Source organism: Hyla sarda, chromosome 1 (genome assembly GCF_029499605.1).
Source record: "Hyla sarda isolate aHylSar1 chromosome 1, aHylSar1.hap1, whole genome shotgun sequence".
In the NCBI taxonomy this organism is placed as follows: Eukaryota; Metazoa; Chordata; class Amphibia; order Anura; family Hylidae; genus Hyla; species Hyla sarda.
The window spans coordinates 280,337,681-280,360,687 of NC_079189.1; the positions used below are offsets into that span (position 1 = coordinate 280,337,681).

The 23,007-nt window shown below is 41.2% G+C and overlaps 1 protein-coding gene across 2 annotated transcripts in view; it reads left to right on the forward strand.

The window, feature by feature from the left end:
* CIB3 (calcium and integrin binding family member 3) overlaps positions 1-23,007 on the forward strand; it is a 122,554-nt gene that overhangs the window by 55,070 nt on the left and 44,477 nt on the right. The window contains exons 3-4 of one of the 2 annotated variants that reach the window (XM_056551990.1): positions 3,157-3,268; positions 10,410-10,557. In XM_056551990.1, coding sequence (XP_056407965.1) covers positions 3,157-3,268; positions 10,410-10,557 — 260 coding nt within the window. The remainder of the gene's footprint in view (positions 1-3,156; positions 3,269-10,409; positions 10,558-23,007) is intronic. The other variant, XM_056551991.1, reaches the window with a different exon arrangement.

A 23,007-nucleotide genomic window follows, 5' to 3' on the forward strand; every position in this document is an offset into this window, starting at 1 on the left:
AACAGCTGTCACGCCCCCTCCATAGGCTTGCATTGAGGGGGCAGAGCCATGATGTCACACGGGGGCGGAGCCGTGACGTCACTATGCTCCGTCCCCGTGATCGCCAGTAATCAGACCCGGAGCGAGCACGCTCCGGGGGCTGATTCTAACGGGGTGCGGCGTGGTAGATCACGGGGGTCCCCAGCGGTGGGAACCCCGCGGTCAGGCATCTTATCAAAGGATAGGGGATAAGATGTCTTAGCACCGGAGTACCCCTTTAGCTTCCCCAATATTTGTCCCCTAATTCTAGCAGCACAATCTAGGATCATTAAAGGCACTCTCCACAATGAAAAGAAAGTGGCCAAGTTCTTCATTGTATTGGCCAGTTACATTTCCACTTTAACTTCAATCATACAATTGGTCATTAAGAGACAGTTTTAATATGCTACCTGGTATCTAGAGCGGGAAGTTGGGGACCATCCTCTTATGTAAATATTCCGTAGTGTCCAACCCTGGAGCGCTGGTGTATCTCCTTAAAGGAGTATTCAAGGATTGTTTTTTTATTTGACTATGCTACAGGGGCTGTAAAGTTAGTGTAGTTCATAATATAGTGTCTGTAGGTGTGTGACGGTTTTCTCAAAATTCGTCTGTGATTTTCACCCCAATATTTATTTTACCAGCATACAAAATGACTGTTGTCTCAGATTTTTCTCAGCTTGCAATGCGGCGGAAACCTGACTCACTAGTCAGCTGATGACAGGGAGCCTGTCTGCTTCAATGGGTGGAGCGATCGCTTGGTAGGAGAGAGATCAATCTTCAACTAATTAAACAGTTGTACGCACCCTGATTGAAAACCACAGGTCATTTGAATGGATGCAGCTCATTTATGTTTCAATGGGTAGGGTGGCTGATGTGTGGGAGGGAGGAAAATAGAATAATGGGACTTGCAGTCCAAAAAAGAAAAATGAAACAGGACATACCAGTTCACAAAAAGCTAGCCACAGCATTATGGTAATCTCCCAACATAGCCATTTAGCCCCAAGACAAGTGCAGACCCTTACTATGCATGTCCATTATACTTATGCATGTCCAGGTACGTACTAAAATCACCTTATGGTGGATAACCTGCTTAAGGACAAAGGGCCAAAATGTACAACCTCGTCCAGCTCCTGTTATATAAAACGCACTCAGGAGCTAAGCACAACTCATACCAGGTAATTCCAGGATGCTATCGGCAGCTAGGTCCTATGGCTAATGCCAGAAATTGCCAATCATGCCAATTTCCAGCATTAACCCTTTAGATGCCACATTCAAAGTTCATTGCGGCATCTAAAAGTTTCAAAAAAGTTTTTTTTAAATAAAATCATGTAAATAAGGGTTATATTGTCAAGTGCATAAATGTTTGAACTATTGAAATATAATGTTAATGAAACTGCACAGTTAATGACATAAAGTAAAAAAAAAAAATACCAAAATCCAGAATTACTGATTTTTGGTCACTTCATATGCCAAAAAAAAATTATAAAAAGCAATTAAAATGTCCCATCAAAACATAAATGGTACCAATAGAAATTACAGGTTGTGTAAAAAAAAAAATAAATTTAAGTAGTAAAATAAAACAAAACTTACATTTATTATACTTTTAATCATATGGATTTAAAAAATAACCTGCAAAAGTTGCAAAAGGGCATTTTTTTTCAATTGTGCCTCACAGATAATATTTTGGTCAATTAGTGGTAAAATGATGTCATTACAAAGTACAAATGGTGGCACAAAAAACAAGCTCTCATATGGGTCTGTAGGTGTAGGGGTAAAAAACGAAAAGTCCAAAATTGAAACAAGCTAATGTCCTTAACCCCTTAACGACGCCGCGATCCCGCATCATATCGCGTCGGTCCCAGCGCTCATCAACGGCCGGGACCCGTGGCTAGTACCACACATCGCCGATCGCGGCGATGTGCGGTATTAACCCTTTAGAAGCGGCGGTCAAAGCTGACCGCCGCTTCAGAAGTGAAAGTGACCCGGTGAAATTGCGGCGTCCCGAACAGCTGACAGGACACCGGGAGGGCCCTTACCTGCCTCCTCGGTGTCCAATCGGCGAATGACTGCTCCGTGCCTGAGATCCAGGCAGGAGCAGTCAAGCACCGATAACACTGATCACAGGCGTGTTAATACACGCCTGTGATCTGTGTAGAAGATCAGTGTGTGCAGTGTTATAGGTCCCTATGGGACCTATAACACTGCAAAAAAAATGTAAAAAAAAAGTGTTAATAAAGGTAATTTAACCCCTTCCCTAATAAAAGTTTGAATCACCCCCCTTTTCCCATAAGAAAAATAAAACAGTGTAAAAAAAAAAAAAAATTTACATATGTGATATCGCCGCGTGTGTAAATGTCCGAACTATAAAAATATATCATTAATTAAACCGCATGGTCAATGGCGTACGCGCAAAAAAATTCCAAAGTCCAAAAAAGCGTATTTTGGTCACTTTTTATACCATTAAAAAATGAATAAAAAGTGATCAATAAGTCCGATCAAAACAAAAATCATACCAATAAAAACTTCAGATCACGGCGCAAAAAATTTGTTCTCATACCGCCCTGTATGTGGAAAAATAAAAAAGTTATAGGGGTCAGAAGATGACATTTTTAAACGTATAAATTTTCCTGCATGTAGTTATGATTTTTTCCAGAAGTGCCACAAAATCAAACCTACATAAGTAGGGTATCATTTTAACCGTATGGACCTACAGAATAATGATAAGGTGTAATTTTTACCGAAATATGCACTGCGTAGAAACGGAAGCCCCCAAAAGTTACAAAATGGCATTTTTTCTTCGATTTTGTCGCACAATGATTTTTTTTTCCGTTTCGCCGTGCATTTTTGGGTAAAATGACTAATGTCACTGCAAAGTAGAATTGGCGACACAAAAAATAAGCCATAATATGGATTTTTAGGTGGAAAATTGAAAGGGTTATGATTTTTAAAAGGTAAGGAGGAAAAAACGAAAGTGCAAAAACGGAAAAACCCTGAGTCCTTAAGGGGTTAAAGGGTTAACAATGGTATACAATGAAATATTAAGGTATCCATATTTTCAAAATCGAACTTTGGGGTCAGAGCTGGCATACAGTGTATTAGACTTTACTGGCCAGTGTTGAACTTATGTTTACATTTCAGGCTTTTTCACAGATACAGAGACCTGGCACCACAACTTGTTCCAGATGACTACACAAATAAACCAGATGTGCGGATTCCTTATGAACTCATAGGCAGCATGCCAGAACTCAAGGTAAAGCATAAAAGAAGTAATAACTGCAAAGGTTGCCAGGTGTCACTCTGATCCAGTTCTTCATTCATAATTCATCATGTGCTAATTGGCAGGACTTGAAAGATAATTGATGCCTAACATAATACACAGAAAGTTCTTCTTTAAGTTCCTCTCAGTTACGCATTTTGAACTAAACTGCACTCTGCTTAATCTCCTGGAGTAAAACCAAACAATAATGTTAATTGTTCAAAAGTACATATCATAGGAAGTAATAACTGAGCTTTATTAGCATTCACAGTCCCCTTAAGGACCCAGGGCATATGGGTACGCTCTGGCTCCTTGGTACTTACTGTAAGTACCATTAATAACCACCCTCTGTTTCCTATCACTGAGCCAGTTACTTACCCACTTGCACACATTCTCACGCAGCCCAATCCTTCTCATTTTATGCACCACACATTTATGTGGCACCGTATCAAATGCTTTGGAAAAATTTAGATATACGACATCCAGCGATTTCCCCCTGGTCCAGTCTGGAGCTCACCTCCTCATAAAAGCTGATCAGGTTAGTCTGACAGGACCGATCACTCATAAAGCCATGCTGATATGGAGTCATACATTTATTTTCATCAAGATACTCCAAAATAGCATCTCTTAGAAAACCCTAAAACATTTACATACAACAAGGTTAAACTAACAGGTCTATAATTCCCGGGGTCACCTTTTGTCCCCTTTTTAAATATTGGCACCACATTTGCCATGCACCAGTCCTGGGGAACAGTCTCTGTTACTATAGAGTCCCTGAATATTAAAAATAGGGGTTTGTTAATTCCTTTAGAACACGAGGGTGAATGCCATCTGGACCTGGCGATTTGTCTATTTTGATTTTTTGTAGGCGGCACTGTATTTCTTCCTGGGTTAGATCGGTGACCTGTACTGGGGAGTTTACCTTATCTTGCTGTATTTCACCTGGCATTTCATTTTCCTCGGGAATACATAATATATTTGCTTTTTCCTGATCCCAGTTCATAATTTCTTCTTTATCGTTTTTTAACCCCTTAAGGACCCAGCCATTTTACACCTTAGGACCCGGCCATTTTTTGCACATCTGACCACTGTCACTTTAAACATGAATAACTCTGGAATGCTTTTAGTTATCATTCTAATTCCAAGATTGTTTTTTCGTGACATATTCTACTTTAACTTAGTGGTAACATTTTTTGGTAACTTGCATCCTTTCTTGGTGAAAAATTCCAAAATTTGATGAAAAATTTGAAAATTTTGCATTTTTCTAACTTTGAAGCTCTCTGCTTGTAATGAAAATGGATATTCCAAATATTATTTTATTTTATTCACATATACAATATGTCTACTTTATATATGCATCATAAAATTGACGAGTTTTTACTTTTGGAAGACACCAGAGGGCTTCAAAGTTCAGCAGCAATTTTCCAATTTTTCACAAAATTTCCAAAATCACAATTTTTCAGGGACCAGTTCAGGTTTGAAGTGGATTTGAAGGGTCTTCATCTTAGAAATACCCCACAAATGACCCCATTATAAAAACTGCACCCCCCAAAGTATTCAAAATGACATTCAGTCAGCATTTTAACCCTTTAGATGTTTCACAGGAATAGCAGCAAAGTGAAGGAGAAAATTCACAATCTTTATTTTTTACACTCGCATGTTCTTGTAGACCCAATTTTTTAATTTTTACAAGGGGTAAAAGGAGAAAATGTATACTTATATTTGTAGCCCAATTTCTCTCGAGTAAGCACATACCTCATATGTCTATGTAAAGTTTTCGGCGGGCACAGTAGAGGGCTCAGAAGGGAAGGAGCGACAAGGGTATTTTGGAGCGTACGTTTTTCTGAAATGGTTTTTGGGGGGCATGTTGCATTTAGGAAGCCCCTATGGTGCCAGAACAGGAAAAAAAAACATGGCATACCATTTTGGAAACTATACCCCTTGAGGAACGTAACAAGGAATAAAGTGAGCCTTAATACCCCCCAGGTGTGTCACGACTTTTGCATATGCAAAAAAATTTTTTTTAAATGTCAATAAAATATGTGTTTCCGCCCAAATTTCACATTTTTGCAAGGGTTAAGAGCAGAAAATACCCCCCAAAATTTGTAACCCCATCTCTTCTGAGTATGGAGGTACCCCATAAGTTGACATGAAGTGCACTATGGGCGAACTACAATGCTCAGAAGAGAAGGAGTCATATTTGGCTTTTTGAGAGCAAATTTTGCTCGGGGGCATGTCGCATTTAGGAAGCCCCTATGGTGTCAGGACAGCAAAAAATACCCACATGCCATACCATTTTGGAAACTAGACCCCTTGAGGAACGTAACAAGGAATAAAGTGAGCCTTAATACCCCACAGGGGTTTCACGACTTTTGCATACGTAAAAAAAAAATTTTGTTTTCACTAAAATGTGTGTTTCCTCCCCAAATTTCACATTTTTTCAAGGGTTAATAGCAGAAAATACCCCCAAAAATTTGTAACCCCATCTCTTCCGAGTATGGAGGTACCCCATAAGTTGACCTGAAGCGCACTACAGGTGAACTACAATGCTCAGAAGAGAAGGAGTCATATTTGGCTTTTTGAGAGCAAATTTTGCTCGGGGGGCATGTCGCATTTAGGAAGCCCCTATGGTGCCAGAACAGCAAAATAACCCCCACATGGCATACCATTTTGGAAACTAGACCCCTTGAGGAACATAACAAGGGGTACAGTGAGCATTTACCCTCCCCCCCCCTGGTGTCTGTCAGATCTTTGGAACAGTGGGCTGTACAAAAATTTTTATTTGCGCAGCCCACTGTTCCAAAGATCTGTCAGACACCAGTGGGGTGTAAATTCTCACTGCACCCCTCATTACATTCTGTGAGGGGTGTGGTTTCCGAAATGGGGTCACATGTGGGTTTTTTATTTTTTTTTGCGTTTGTCAAAACCGCTGTAACAATCAGCCACCCCTGTGCAAATCACCTCAAATGTACATGGTGCACTCTCCCTTCTGAGCCTTGTTGTGCGCCCCCTATCTCCGTAGTCGGGAGAAGTTGCATTACAAATTTTGGGGGGCTTTTTTCCCTGTTACCTCTTGTCAAAATGAAAAGTATAGGGCAACACCAGCATGTCAGTGTAAAAAATTTATTTTTTTACACTAACATGCTGGTGTAGACCCAAACTTCACCTTTTCATAAGGGGTGAAAGGAGAAAAAGCCCCCCAAAATTTGTAAGGCAATTTCTCCCGAGTACGGCGATACCCCATATGTGACCCTAAACTGTTGCCTTGAAATACGACAGGGCTCCGAAGTGAGAGCACCATGTGCATTTGAGGCCTGAATTAGGGATTTGCATAGGGGTGGACATAGGGGTATTCTACGCCAGTGATTCCCAAACAGGGTGCCTCCAGCTGTTGCAAAACTCCCAGCATGCTTGGACAGTCAACGGCTGTCCGGCAATACTGGGAGTTGTTGTTTTGCAACAGCTGGAGGCTCCATTTTGAAAACAGTGGCGTACCAGACGTTTTTCATTTTTATTGGGGAGGGGAGGGGGGCTGTGTAGGGGTATGTGTATATGTAGTGTTTTTTACTTTTTATTTTATTTTGTGTTAGTGTAGTGTTTTTAGGGTGCAGTCACACGGGCAGGGGGGGTTACAGCGATTTTCCCGCTGCAAGTTTGAGCTGCCGCGCAAAATTTGCTGCATCGCAAACTTGCAGCCTGATACTCACTGTAAGCCCCCTGCCCATGTGAATGTACCCTGTACATTCACAAGGGGGGGACCTCCAGCTGTTGCAAAACTACAACTCCCAGCATGCACAGTCTATCAGTGCATGCTGGTAGTTATAGTTTTGCAACAGCTGGAGGCACACGGGTTGGGAAACACTGATTTAGGAAACAGACAATGTTTCCCAACCAGTGTGCCTCCAGTTCTTGCAAAACCACAACTCCCAAACATTCTCAGGCATGCTAGGAGTAGTAGTTTGGCAACATCTTTAGAGCCAGATGTTGCCGAACTACAACTCCCAGCATGCTTGGAGTTGTAGTTTGCAACATCTGGAGGACTACAGTTTGCAGACCACTAATGCAGTGGTTCCCAATCTGTGCACTTCCAGATGTTGCAAAACTACAACTCCCAGTATGCCAAAACTGTCCAGGCATGCTGGGAGTTGTAGTTCTGCAACATCTGAAGGGCCAGATGTTGCAGAACTACAACTCCCAGCATGCCTGGACAGTAAGGGCATACGTCATGGGTCCTCAAGACCCAGGGTGTGATGACGTATGCATACGTCACGGGTCCTGAAGAGGTTAAAGGGCCAACACTTAAATTTTTGACCTTTTTTGCTATTTATATAAAGAACATTTTGGGGTTAGTTTTACTCTCTTTGGCAATGAGTCTTTATGTCTATTTTTGCGACTTTTATCTGTTTTTTTTATTTTTTTACATTTTTCTCTATAGCTTTTTAATGCTTCTTCACTGTCGTCCTCTTTTAGTAGTCCTGCTTTATTTTTGTCATTTATTGCCCCTTAACGGTTTTATTCATCCATATTGGTTTTCTTTTATTTCTGACCCTTTTATTCCCATAAGGTATGTACAACTTACAGTGAGCGTTTAAGATATTTTTAAAAGTCTCCTATTTAGTGTCAGTATTCTTGTTTTTGAGGACAATATCCCATTTTATATTGTTAAGGGCTTCTCTGAGTTTGTCAAACTTTGCCTTCCTAACGTTCATTGTTTTTGTGGCTCCTCGAGAGATTCCCTTATTGAAGAACAATTTATCATGTATTATATTATATTATTATATTATCAGAAACCTGTTTCCTTTATGAGATTCACAGGTCTAAGTCTCCCAGTTTATATCAGGATAGTTAAAGTCCCCCATTATTATCACCTCATTCTGATATTCTGCCATGTTTATTTGCCTCATTAATTGATCTTCTGCCTCTTCCATTATGTTTGGTGGCTTATAGCAAACCTCTATCAGAATTTTTTTTATTTTTATCTCCACATATTTCTACCCATATGGACTCCACATTATCGTTTCCCTCCCATATATCCTCCCACAGTGCGGCCTTCAGACCGGACTTTACATAAAGACAGACTCCTCCTCCTTTCTGTTTTGTCCGATCCTTCCTGAATAGACTATAACCCTGTATGTTGACTGCCCAGTCACAGCTATCGTCCAACCAAGTCTCTGTTATACCCGCTATGTCATAATCCTCCTCAGACATTATCAACTCCAGTTCGTCAGTTTTATTGGTCAGACTTCTGGCATTAGTCAACATGCAATTCAATGGTGTATGTTTTTTCTTCCTTTGAAGCCTATCCCTATTAACTATTCAAACCATCTCCCTCTGCTCCACCCCCAGGTACATTAATAAGTCCCCCCTCTCTATCTACACTATCTTCCCCCCCTCTATCTTGTAGGTTCCCTCCCCCACAGTCCCTAGTCTAAACACTTCTCCCCCCTACAGTAGAGCCGGTAACTGACAGCAAAGTCGGCCCAGTTCTCCATGAACCCAAACCCCTTCTTCCTACACCAGCTTCTGAGCCACTTGTTTACCTCCCTGATCTCCCGCTGCCTCTCTGGTGTGAGTTGTAGTAGTACGGCTTGGGCAGGGGACAAGGAAGCCAGGGAAGTGGGCGATACTGTAACTTTATTTCCCTCTAGCAGCTGTGATTGACCAGGAGGTCTGGACCAATCACAGGTCTGCCCTGAAATTACAGTGCTGTAATTTCATATTCCTGTCGGCCGGCTCGCTCCCCGGCCACCCCCGTCGTATCTACCACCCGCCCGCAAGCTGTTGTAACTATAACTCCCAGCATGTCCTCACTGTAGGGCATGCTGGGAATTTTAGTAGTGCAACGTGGGCAGGTGACAAGGAAGCCAGGGAAGTGGGCGGCACTGTAACTTCATATTTCCCTCTGGCAGCTGTGATTGGCCAGGAGTTCTGGACCAATCACAGGTCTGCCCTGAAATTACAGTGCTGTAATTTCATATTCCTGTCGGCCGGCTCCACTCCCCGGCCACCCCCATCGTATCTACCACCCGCCCGCAAGCTGCTGTAACTATAACTCCCAACATGTCCTCACTGTAGTTCATGCTGGGAGTTGTAGTTCTGCAACAGCTAGCGAGCGGGTGATAGATGCGGGCAGGTGGCCCGTGAGCTGCGCAAAAAGTCACGCAAAAAGTCGCAGTTGTGACTTTTTGTGGGACTTTTTAAAATTTCCTGTCAAATGAACAGTTGCACTTGATAAATTTCCGACCACTGTAAAGTGAAAACTGAGAATTGCTTAGATAGGGCTCTATACATTTGAATAAGCTTAGGAAATAAATGGTAGTAACCAATTATTCAACACTGAGGGGCATTCCTAAAGCATTATAACCTTGGTACTATCTAAGTCTTCAAGTCTCTATCCTATCAGAGCTCAGCTTTCATTCTATATTTTGCTCTTGAAAAATACAGCTGCATTGTAATTGGTTGCTATGGGGAACAAAGACTGTCATTCTTTTAGACCGTTTCATAAATGTGCTTTAATGTGTTAACTACATATCTGTAAGTGATTTATCAGTATCATAAATTCTTACAGGGGTAGATTTATTAAACTGTGTGAGAGAAAAAGGGAAGTGATTTCACCACAGCAACCAATCACAGCTCAGCTAACAAGCTCTGGTAAAGTGAAAGCTGAGCAGTGATTGGCTGCTGTGGGAAAATCACTCTACTTGTTCTCTCACACAGTTTGATTAATCTCCCCCATAATTATGTGTGAACTATATCTAGTCATAGCAATCCTTGAAATTGTGTAGCGAAAGCAACTATGATTATAGTAAAGGAAACAAACACGGAAAATTGAGGAACATTACAGATACACATGTAATCATTTTCATACACATTAGCCCAGATTTATCAAACTGTGTGAGAGAAAAAGTGGAGAGATTTTCCCTCAGCAACCAATCACAGCTCAGCTAACAAGCTGGGGTAAAGTGAAAGCTGAGCTGTGATTGGTTACCGTGGGAAAATCTCTCCACTTTTTCTCTCCCTCCACTTTTTCTCTCTTTGATAAATCTGGGTCATTACATTTTCACTACGGTAATTCTTATTTTCTCAGATGGCTCATCAATTTAGTAGACTTTGCTAAATTAACCAATTATTACAGGATAATCCCTTCCGCCAAAGAATAGCTGAAGTGTTCTCTGAGGATGGGGATGGAAACATGACTTTGGATGATTTTTTGGACATGTTTTCTGTGCTTAGTGAAATGGCTCCACGTGATCTTAAAGCCTATTATGCATTCAGAATATATGGTGAGTATATTCATGGTTGAGGGTAAGTTAAATATTTATATTGTTGCGTTACAATTTTTTTATCAACATATTCATTACTCTGGATTTTATGTATTATGTTACTCTTTTTCTTACTATGATTGAAGGGGTTTTCCGTTTCTCAGCCAAATAGCATATCTCCACAGGCTATGCAGATTCAGATTCCCCTCTGTGGGCACGCGGCCATAGTTTGCCATCAGCCTATTCAGGACATCCCTGTGTCCCGAAAGATCTTTTCGGGACACAAGGATGTCCCTGTTACCCTTCTGCGGCCCCATGTTAACTTTAAAAATGCAGGGGCTGCCGGGAGGTAGTACACGCAGGGACGTCACTGACGTCCTGTGGGTGCGCCCATAGCAACAGCAGAGCGGAGCAGCGAGGAGGAGGACGCGCGCACATGGTAAGTTACCTGTATGTACGTCATCTTCAGTGCTCTGACCACCTCTCCTCCGGTCCCGAGACCTACTGCTATAGCCTGTAGGCCATAGCAGTAGATTGTGACCCCTGACCGGAGGAGCGGTGGACGGAGCACTAAAGTGGGGCAGTACACAGGCACACAGCCTCCAGCCATACACTGTATATGGCTGAAGGCTGTATGTCTGTGGGGAACTATACTGCACCTAATGTGGGGGAACTATACTGCACCTAATGTGGGGAACTATACTGCACCTAATGTGGGGGAACTGTGCTGCACCTAATGTGGGGGAACTATACTGCACCTAATGTGGGGGGAACTATACTGCCAAACTAATGTGGGGGAACTATACTGCACCTAATGTGGGGGAACTATACTGCCAACCCTAATGTGGGGGGACCTATACTGCCAATCTAATGTGGGGGAACTACAACCTAATGTGGAGGAACTATACTGCCAACCTAATGTGGGGGAACTACAACCTAATATGGGGGAACTATACTGCCAACCTAATGTGGGGGAACTATGCTGACAACCTAATGTGGGGGAACTATGCTGACAACCTAATGTGGGGGACCTATACTGCCAACCTAATGTGGGGGAACTACAACCTAATGTGGGGGGGACTTATACTGCTAGCCTAATGTGGGGGAACTGTGGTGCCAATCTAATGTGGGGAAACTACAACCTAATGTGGGAGAACTATGCTGCCAACCTAATGTGGGGGAACTACAACCTAATGTGGGGGAGACTTATACTGCAAGCCTAATGTGGGGGAACTGTGGTGCCAATCTAATGTGGGGAAACTACAATCTAATGTGGGGGAACTATAAATTATCAATAAAAAAAAATGTGGATCATTAAACTTTGTTGTTGTGTTCTTCTTTTGAAACAAAAGATGTTAAAGGGGTATTCCATGAATTTTTTTTATTTGACTATCCTACAGCAGCTGTAAAGTTAGTGTAGTTCATAATATAGTGTCTGTACCTGTGTGTGACGGTTTTCTCACAATTTTTCTGTGATTTTCACCCCAATATTTATTTTTACCAGTATACAAAACGACTGTTGTCTCAGATTTTCCCAGTTTGCAATGCGGCCGAGACCTGACTCACAAGTCAGCTGGTGACAGGAAGCCTGTCTGCTTCAGTGGGTGGAGGGATCGCTTGGTGGGAGAGAGATCTATCTGCAACTAATGCAAGAGCTGTAGGCACCCTGATTGAAAACCACAGTTCTTTTGAATGGATGCAGCTCATTTATGTTTCTATGGGTGGGGTGGCTGATGTGTGGGATGGAGGAAATGGAATTATAGGATTTGTAGGCAAAAGAAGAAAACTCAAGAAGGAAATAGCAGTTCACAAACAGCTAGCCACAGTGTTATGGTAATCTCACAACATTGCCATTTAGCCCCAAGACAAGCGCAGATCCTTCCTAAGCATGTACTTTACTGTCTGGCAGGAACGTAGTAAAAACACCTTATGGTGGATGACCCCTTTAATTAGTTATGGCAACTGTAGGAGTTGTTTTTTCTAAACTTAAACCTCAGTATTCTGATTTAATTGCTGTGTAGTAGTTGGCGTGTATTACAGTTTGGGCTCAAAAAGGTTCGCCGTCACTGAGCTACACTGTTTCTTTAACTCTGGGTCTATGGGAATTTTGTAACCTGTGATGCTATGCTGTCTTTACAATTCTTCTACTTCATTTACTATAGGAGCTATATAAACTTATCGCTGCCACAGCACTCTCCTCTTTTTTATTTTACTGTGTTTGTGTGTGAGTAAATGTGTCAGCACACCGCCTGACTCTATTTGCAGAGTTTACACTTATACACAGACATGATTCATTTTACATTGGTGCCAAAATTGTGCACAATTTTGGAAATTTTAGCAACTTGCATGTTTATAGAAAATGTTATGTTCATTAAATGTAAAAGTTTATCATAAGAATAAAAATTCAATACTGAATCCAATACAAAAATGACTTCCTGACTCTAAGTCAGGCAATAGAAATAAATCCCTGGATCAACGTCTAACCTCCAGAAGCTATTGAGTATATCATGTAATATTATTACTCTCTAGAAATGCATCCAAGCCTCTTTTGAACTCTTTTATTGTGTTGACCCCTGTGTTAACAGTCAGCCAATGAGAGTAACCCAAAGACAGTCACCCAATAATACCACTAATAACCACCCTGTGTTTCCTATTATTAATCTAGTTACTTTACCACTTAAACACCCCCCCCCCCCCTTCCCAAGCATTTGTATTTTATGTACTAGCATTTTATGTGGCACAGTATCAAATGCTTTGGCAAAAATCAATTTATGATATCTAGTGATTCCCCCTGGTCCAGTCTTGAGCTCACCTCTTCATAAAAGCTGATTAGGTTAGTTTGACAGGACCGATCCCTCATAAACCCATGCTAATATGGAGTCATACATAAATTTTTATTTATTATGTTAACAATTTACATGCAATGGTGGTTAAACTAACCGGCCTATAAAAATTCAGTTGTTTTTTTTTTTTGTTTTTTTTAACTCTTTTTAGATATCTGCACGTTATTTGCTATGCACCAGTCCTGGGGAACAGACTCTGTCATTATAGAGTCCTTAAATATTACAAATAGGGTTCTGTTTATTACGTTACTTAGCTCCCTTAGAATGTGGGGGTGAATGCCATCTGGACCTGGTGATTTGTCTATTTAGATTTTTTTTAGGCGGCACTTTACTACCTTCATGCCTTAACGATCAATCTACCTACTGACACTATCTGCCTACCTGCCTGCACTACATACCTACCTGCACTATGTATCTACCTACCAGCACTATCAACCTACCTACTGGTACTATCTCTCTACCTACCCTCCTACCAGCACTAACTTCTTACCTACCTACAAACCGAATCTATGTATCTAACTTTATATCTTTACTATTTAGCCACTTACCTACCTATCTACCTACCGGAACTATCTACTTAACTTCGTACCTTCACTATCTAGCTACATACCTTCACTATCTACCTAGCATCACTATCTACCTACCTGCCTACAGTATCTACCTACTGGCACTATCTATCTACCTACCCACTGGCACTACCTACCTTCTGGCAGTATCTATCTATCTGAAGAAGAGAGGAATCCCCTCACGAAAATGCATTGTCCTGTGCACCTACTGAACTGTGTAACTGCTATTACCTGTGAATAATACTGTACATCAGCCAATAAAAAGTAATTACAGTTTACTACCTGTGAGAATTGTCTTTGTAATCCTGGTGAAGCACTAAAGCACAAGTCGGATTTGGGATCATCCCCTGTCAGGGATACCCATATCCTGCCTCCTGCTACCTACCTTTCTGCAATATCTACCTGCTTACCTACCTGAACTATGAATCTACCTACCTACTGGCACTATCTACCTACCTACTGGAATTATGTTCCCACCTACTGGAATTATCTACCTGCCCTATCTACCTACCTACTGCCACTACCTATCTACCTGCACTATCTACCTATCTATCTGCACTATTTACCTACCGGCAGTATCTACCTACCTACCTTCACTATCTACCTACCTATCTGCATCACAATGTGAATAATTAAGTTAAAGGGGGTTAGAATAGGAACATTTTATCATACTTATTTTGTTTCAAAAATAAAATAAAAGAAAAGCATGTCATGGGTATTATTTTAATCCTGTTGACCTACAGAATAAATTGAACATGTCAATTTTACTGTATTAAACCTGCCTTCAGAATACCACTCCGTGAGATGCATGCAGAGGGCAAGACCCACCAAGTGTAAGGAGGTGAGGAGTGATGCATAGCATCACTACTCACTTCCCTTGGCCATGTAGTATACAGGGTTGAAAAGTGTACCCATGTATACTATACAAGAGCCAGTAATCCCGTCACTATACTGATGGGACTCCCTGCTCCTATAGCCCCTTCGGGCGGTATGTAGTATATACAGCTATCCACAGATGGCTGTATATACTGTATACAGAAGCCAGACATCCACTTACCTCCCTTGCTCCTGTCCCAACTGGATCCGTGTAGCAATGCTCCTTAGTGATGATGGGAGTCAGGGTGGTAAGTTTGAAGCTCTGTTCACATTGTACGTTTTGTATAATGTGAGCAGACCCTTTTGGCAACATAACAAATGCAACAGAATTAAAACACAGAATCCCAGGGGGTTCACCAAGTCCTTCTTTTCATGTGTCTATATTCAAATATTTACTTTATTAAATGTAATTAAAACGTATGAAGTGAGTGCAAATTGATTAAAACTACAGTCTCTGTTGTTTTATCATATAAAAATTCCTTGATATCAAAAATGGTGCATGGTAGCATTAACTGGTGGGAGGGCAATTGTATGTACATTCAATGATCAATAGTATCAGCGTATGAGACTAGAAATATCCCCTTTATTTATAGGATGATATGATTGGCATGCAATGTTAGAGTTCATGGTTCTTCAATCACTCAGATGGGATATCCCACTAGCCTGTTGGGCACCACAGGCTGTGGGCCTAGCGTGGCCTTAGCCTGCTACCTGTGAGTTTAGTTTTAATTTACAGGGAGACAAAGAGACCTGCTGGTAAAATCAACACTGTCCACTAATACATGTTTCGCCACTGGCTTTCTCAAGAAGACGAACTGACAGCAATGATGCGATAGTGTCATCAAATGATGCTGCCAATAAAATCATGGGATATATAAATTCAGCCATAACAAGAAAAAAAAAATGATGATGTCCAAGAAAAATCTAATATATAATCAGATGGCAACTGTATAAACCATATTTCATTTAGGGCTACTATGGAATTATTGATGAAACATTATTCATGTAGAGTTACTGTATACATGAATAATAGGTGTGTCGGCTCCTTCCTGATACCACTGACGCACTTGAAAATACGGCATCGGAATTCTTGAATCATCTTTTCGACATACAATTTTGGACTAGTGTATGAAGCTACATAGACAATGCCCTTACTTTTGCAGTTCACAAAGTCATGTAGCTTAAATACTTTCCCATCAACTGGGTTCACAAATTCTTAATGTCTCCTGGCTATGTACGAGTATGTCTCTAAGATTCAAACCCCTTCTTTAAGTCACATTAGGGTATGTATTGAGTTCTCCTTTAAGACAATCATCTGCCCTCAGTATGGGCCATTACCGTTCGAGGATATTCATAACCTCGCCAGAACGGTTGTCAAATGTACCGATGCATCTTATAATCTTATCGTCTCTTCCTACACCAGTTGTGAGCTTGTCATTAAGAAGTTGCGCTCAAGGTGTATTTCTATCGATCTTCGGAGCAGTTGCATTTAATTCGGAGAAATTGTCCAACTGGTATCCCCTGTCTCTGGGATAGAGGAAGCTAACGCTCCCAGTGGAGTAAACTGTTGACTGCCATTTCTTTTTCATACATAGAGGTTTGGATACTGCCCTGTTCATCAGTAGTTATTGTGAGATCTTTGGAATTAATCCTATTACTGTCAAATTCAAATGTAAAAAGCATCCCGATTTCACTGTAATTCAAATCTGAAAAATTTTGTGAAAAAGCTCCCTACCACCATCCCACAAAATCTAAATGTTGTCAATGTAATGACCCGAAAACAAAATGTGCTTCGTGAATTTATGGTAGCCCTCTGTGAATACAATAGTGTTTTCCCACCACCCTAAAATAAGATTAGCATTAATGGGTACACACACCAGGGGAAATCTCCCCCACAGTGCCCATCACTGAGCCTTTAATTTGGTGATAACATTTATCATTGAAAGTGAAAAAATGATGAGTGAAGACATAACGTTAAAGTGATAATTAAAGATGAGCGAGCCAAATCCCGAAAACCCGGATTCAACCTGAACCTTTGGATTTTTCCGGCTCGGCGAACACTCAAGCTTTTACTAGTTCAGGCTCATCTTTTGCTATCAGAAATCCACAGCCTTTTAAAGGCTCATACTTGCATATACCTGAATTGAATAGTGTTCCTGAACCAGCTCCAGTGAGGTGCATTAATCTGTGCCACCCACCCACAAAGCGTATTCAAGTGGCAGATTGTAGTGTTAATACAGGTCTTTTGCATTTCATATTGTTCCACAAACACCGTCAGTACTCATTGTGCTGTAATCTCTGCCAGTGAAAGAGCATGTTGAAGTTACACGTATGTAGCCTGTAGTGTTAATACAGGTCTGTTGCATTTCATATTGAAGTGTGCAATAGTGATAACACCATAAAAAACATAATGTTAAAACCAAGAAATAGGAGAAGAAAAAACAACACAATTTATGTGACTCACAGGAAAGTAGAGAAATCATTATGTTCATTTAATCCAAGGGGGCCAGTAGCATTGCACTTTATTATCCATAAAGCCTTACAGTGTAATAGGAAAGTGTGACGATCTACTCCCTCTGGGATTATGTCTATGCGTTCTAGCCCCGCAAATTTTAGACCATCAGTTTTGCCTCAGTGATGATCTATCATATGGGAAACAAAACGTGGAGATCTTTTTATAGTTTTAAGAGAGTGAAGATGTTCTCGTATTCGGAAAAATAGTTTTCGTTTTGTTTTACCGATGTAGTAAAACTTGCAGGGGCATATAATGCAGTAGACAATAAAAGTGGATTGACATGGGATGAAATCATTAAGAAAAATGTTTATACCTCGTAGCACAAAATTTCTTATTGCTAGGTTGAACTGACAAAAATTGCAATTCTTGCAGGGAAAATTACCCTTTGGTAGACAATTTTTCAACCATGTATCATTCTTATTGATGATCCTCTGTTTGCCCTTTTTTAAGGTATCTCTGATAGTTTTAGATTTTCTAAAAGTGATTATCGGTTTCTTTTTTGCTTGTGCTCCTAGATCGACGTCATCTTCAATCATGAACCAATTTTTGTATATGATATTTCTTATAGTGTTGTTTATGGGAGAATTCCCAAAAGAGAAGGTGAAACGTCTGCCGGCAGTAGTGTTTCTGTTTTTAATTTTTGCTGTGAGTAATTCATGACGTGGTTTTCTTTCCGCTTTTTTAGGGCTGTTTTAAGTATAGGTAGAGGGTAACCACGGTCAAGAAGACGTGTGGTGAGTTCTTGGGCTTGTTCCAAAAATTTCTCATGATTGTTATTAGCTTGTTTTAACCTCAAATATTGGCTATACGGGATGTTATTTTTTATATAGTTTGGATGTGAGCTATGGTAATGGAGTAGTGAATTTTTCGCAATGTCTTTGCGGTAATTAGAGGTGTGAAGAGTATTATCTTTTAATTCTAACTGTATGTCGAGGAAATCTAATGTTTTACCCCCAAAATGGCTCGTTGTAATGATTCAGCGACAAAATTGATGACATTTTGGAATTTATTAGTGGCACTGAGAAAGGTGCACATAGCCTGCACACCCGCATCATGCAGTATGCGGGTGTACAGGCTTTCAATATCAAGGGACACAAGGTGAAAAGAGTCCTGCCAATAGAAGTCTTGAAAAGCAGTAAGTAGCTCGCTGGTATCTTTAAGGAGAGTAGGAATTCCTTTCAAAAGTGGTGAAATCAGCCATTCTAAATAGATGGACAATGCTTCAGTAGGGGAACCAATCCCAGCTATAATGGGTCTGCTAGTGGGCTGTGTGAGGCTTTTATGGACCTTAGGTAAGATGTACATTTTGGCAGACTTTGGATGGATAGGGACAAATTTTTCAGCTGTTTTAAAGGATATAATAGATTTTTCTGCATGACGACGTAACAAGGATCTAAGATGGTCTAGAATGTGTCTAGTTGGATTATATGATAATTTTTCGTAAGTGGACTGATCATTATGGTGCCGAGAAATTTAATTATTATAAGCAGTGGTGCTCCATACTACTGTAGCACCTCCCTTGTCAGCCTTCGTAATGTGTAAGGCTTCCTGGGTGCTAAGCCATTTCATGGCTGTTGTTTCACCACTAGATTAAATATTAATTAGTTTAGGATAGTTTAGTGCTTGAATATCTTTAAAAATAGCATAGATTTGTTGCCACCCTGAAAGTTATCGTGCATGATGTCTGGAGCATTAGGCGAGGCAATGTTAGTTTCTATTCCCATAAGTTTGCACAGGGTAGCAACACTGTCAATATCTGCAGGAATAAAATAATTTGCTACACTAAACCCAAGAGTAGAAATGCTACATGGGGTCTCGCCTTCTTAGGATTTTTTTTCATATGCAATTTTTATTTTTATCTTTATCAGTACCTGTGGAGAAAAATGTATTTTAATTTATATTTCTAATAGCTTTTTCTAAGTCCACAACAAATATTTCTTTGTTGAAACCATCATGAAGTCCAAAGTTAAGTTCTTTAGATAATACTGAGAGGCAATCTTCACTCAAATCAACATCTGTTAAATTTATTAAATTGTCATGTTTTACTCATATATGTGAGGCAGTCTCTACTGCGATTTTCAGCTGATGGATTACCTTTATTTCTGTCTTCTGTAGACTCCTTTTCTTTCGCCCTCGGCCTCTCCTAGTTTTCCTCCTAAAGGGACCGGAGCTGTTGTTAAGGCTGTATTCATATTAGAAGGGCCAGCGGTTTCTCCTTCATCACATGTAGTATCCGATGGACTGGACCTTGTTTCATTAGTTAAAAAATCTGTTGTTTTTTTAGATTTGTGTCATGGATAATCATTTTTATTTTTGGAGTGGCAAACTTTCTTATTGTGCGTATTTTGAGGGGGATTTTTCCATGAAAATATTTGGCCCTTTTCAAAGTCGTTTTTATTGCGCACATATTTGTCACGTTTTTATTCTTTTACTTCTATATGTAGGGTTGCAAGTTGCAACCCAAAAAAAAACATGTCTGGAAAAGGAGTTGGTGGACAGGGTAGAGGGCAAAAGACCCCCGCCATGTTCTCTGCCAGTAAGAATGTTCATGGCAGTCCTAGTACAGGTAGCGGCAATAGCAGACAGTTTGGTATTAGGGGCAGCCATGTCAACCATCCCAGCTTTTCTGAGGGCCCAACTTGTTCCACCTCTGCCCCATACTGCCAAGGTTGGTCATGCTCCTCCTCATCCTCATCAGTGTCACCTTGTGTAAGGTCCCCATCCCCTTTCTCTTCTATAGAGTCCATCTCTAAGTCCTCCTTCTCAGGTCCCACTACCTCCTCATCCAACTCCTCCTCCCAAGGGGAACATCCCTACTGCTGCCATGAAGATGTGAAGGCTCCTCCATCCCTCCTTCTACCATCATCACTGTCAGTGTCTGCTCTAAAAGGAATATCAGAGGTGTCACATCGCCAGTGCCACTGTTTTCCTTTCTGACATATATTATCGCCTCCTCAAGAGGCATGAGCACGCGACAAGTGTCCCTTATTAGCTGCCAATCTGAACTGTAAATCACCCTTGCTAGAAAATTGGCTTGCTTTGTGCTGCTGGTAGAGGCAGTCCAAGATGTGTAAGGTGAAGTTCCACCATGTTGGAATGTCGCAAATAATGTGTTAGGGGAAGACCATTTTGGCGCTGTAGGTGAAGCAAGTAATGTTGAAAAGCATATGAACGGGTAAACCGAACACAAATTTTCCTGCACGTAGACACCACTGGCTTGACAACTGGACAAGTTGTGCTCTGAATGCGTTAGCTCATGCCCAGGTGGTTCCCACATCCTATCCAACACTACATCAATGTCAAACTCCTCATCCTCCACGCCACTCCTCTCTGCATGTAGGACTTCTTGGGCTTCTTGCTCCCCCTCAGCATAGCCACCTTGACACCTTACAGTTTCTGCACCACCAGTGCCGCTTGTGCTGGGCTCGACCACTGATTCGACCTCCACCACCTTGCCAACACACGCCAAAGCTTGACTAACCCCACACAACTCCTCGTGGCTAGTGCTTTAGATTCTGCGTAGCAGTGTGTGGGGGGGAGGCAAAGCCAGAGATGAGGAAGAACAGCATCTAGGATGGACCTTTCCACTTCCCCATGTGAGTGTTGACGCAAAGTAATCTATTGAACGGTGGCACACCGTCATATTGTCAGAGTCTTCCTCCTCAGAAGTCGTATGACAGAAATATTCCAATAACGCCGGATCATTCTGTGAAACCATATAACCTCTCTCAGACAGGGAGAACTTGGCAAGGAGGGCTAGGTGTATGCTTCCCTGCTTGCACGATAACAAGCATATTGTGGGCTTGAAGGGAAGAGAGGAGTACTGGATAGCTACACTATTAGACCCTCGGTATAAACCCAAAATTGGGGAACTTTTCGCACCTTCTGAGAAGGAGGCTAAATTGGATTTGTAAAAGAAGCTATGCCGCCAGCTTGTCACAGCTTTCCGGCAACAAACACCTGCTGAACGGGGGTCCAGTCTCTGCTCTCCGCAGAGTCAACACTCCACTACCTGGCAGAAGAATCAGCAGCAGCAGTGACAGCATCTTGGCGTTTTGAACACATGATGGCAAAGTATCTGCATCCTGTACGCTCCCCTGACATGAGTCATGAAAGGGATGTAAACCACCACCTTAACAACCAGTTTAAGGCCTACCTCAGCAGTGCCCTTTCTCTGACAGACATAATCATCTGTGGATGAAAATATTAAAGAGTTATGATTTTTAGAAGATGAGGAGGAAAAAACGAAAATGCAAAAATAAAATTGGCCCGGTCCTTAAGGGGTTAAAAGGGTACTCCAGTAGAAAACATTATTTGTTTTTTTCAAATCAACTGGTGCCAAAAAGTTAAACAGATTTAAGAAATTAAGAAATCTTAATCCTTCCAGTACTTATCAACTGCTGTTTACTACAGAGTTGCTCTTTTCTGTCTGACCACACTGCTCTCTGCTGACACCTCTGTCCTGTCGTACTAATTATATGCCCCAAAAATGAATCACTATGTTTAATATGTTTAATAGCATGATGTCGGCCCTTTTGTGTATAATCTAAGTAGGCCACAATTCTAAAGTTCTCCTCTAAAAGTGCCAATCTGAGAGAAGAATATTTGTTGTCTCCTTAGATATTTATGGCTGTTTAGATAAGGGGGGCTAATTACCTAGACTAGACAGACAGAGAGATTCACACATCTGTGTGAAAGAGACCTCCATGGTACCCTTATCTTTCCCATAAATTTGATAGTGTTGGAAATGTCTAGTTGGTGACTCTATGTCTACCAGAATCCAGGTTTTAATTACTTATATGTGTCACACCTATTAAATTATGTCTCCATCCGTCAAGTGTGGAATGTGGGTTTAAGACCAGTTATTGACAGTTAACCCTTAATGGTAATGATGCTAATTGCCTATACAATAGCTCACCCTAGCGTATTAGTAGTTGACATTACACGGACAGGAAAGGCATTATGGGTGATATGCTCAATGCATTCTGGGTAATATAGTGATGCCATAGTCATTACCATATGTACACACCCAACCTACATTTATTGGAAAATTCCAATTTAGGAGGGTGTGTGTAGCTAATTAAAAAGCCTGGTAAACCAGGTGTTAGGGACTGTGCTGGAGAGAACACACAAAGACACAGGAAAGAGGTCCAACCAGGTGGAAAAGCCATGTGAGATCCCAGCAAGCGGACTGATCACACGGTACCAGACCAATGGCTATCCATGACGATGAGTTAGACCGTTCAATTTTCCTAGGACCAGAAGCTAGGTTCTTACATAGACTTGGTAAGAGACACAAAAATGGTATTCCATTTAATTAAGACCAATTTGGATAATGTGGATGGAATTATACCATTTAGATTGGCGAATAAAGTAATGAATAAAATAAAATAATTAATTATCTCCATATTGAGATTATAGTTTTAGGATATTGTGAGACTTCATTCTACCTGCAGAAGAATCAAGACTCATAATCTATCAAAGCTTTTGTTACGCCGAGCGCTCCGGGTCCCCGCTCCTCCCCGGAGCGCTCGCTTCTCTCTCGCTACCGCAGCGCTCCGGGCAGCTCCACTGACCCGGTGCGCTGCGATACCGTCTCCAGCCGGGATGCGATTCGCGATGCGGGTAGCGCCCGCTCGCGATGCGCATCCCGGCTCCCGTACCTGACTCG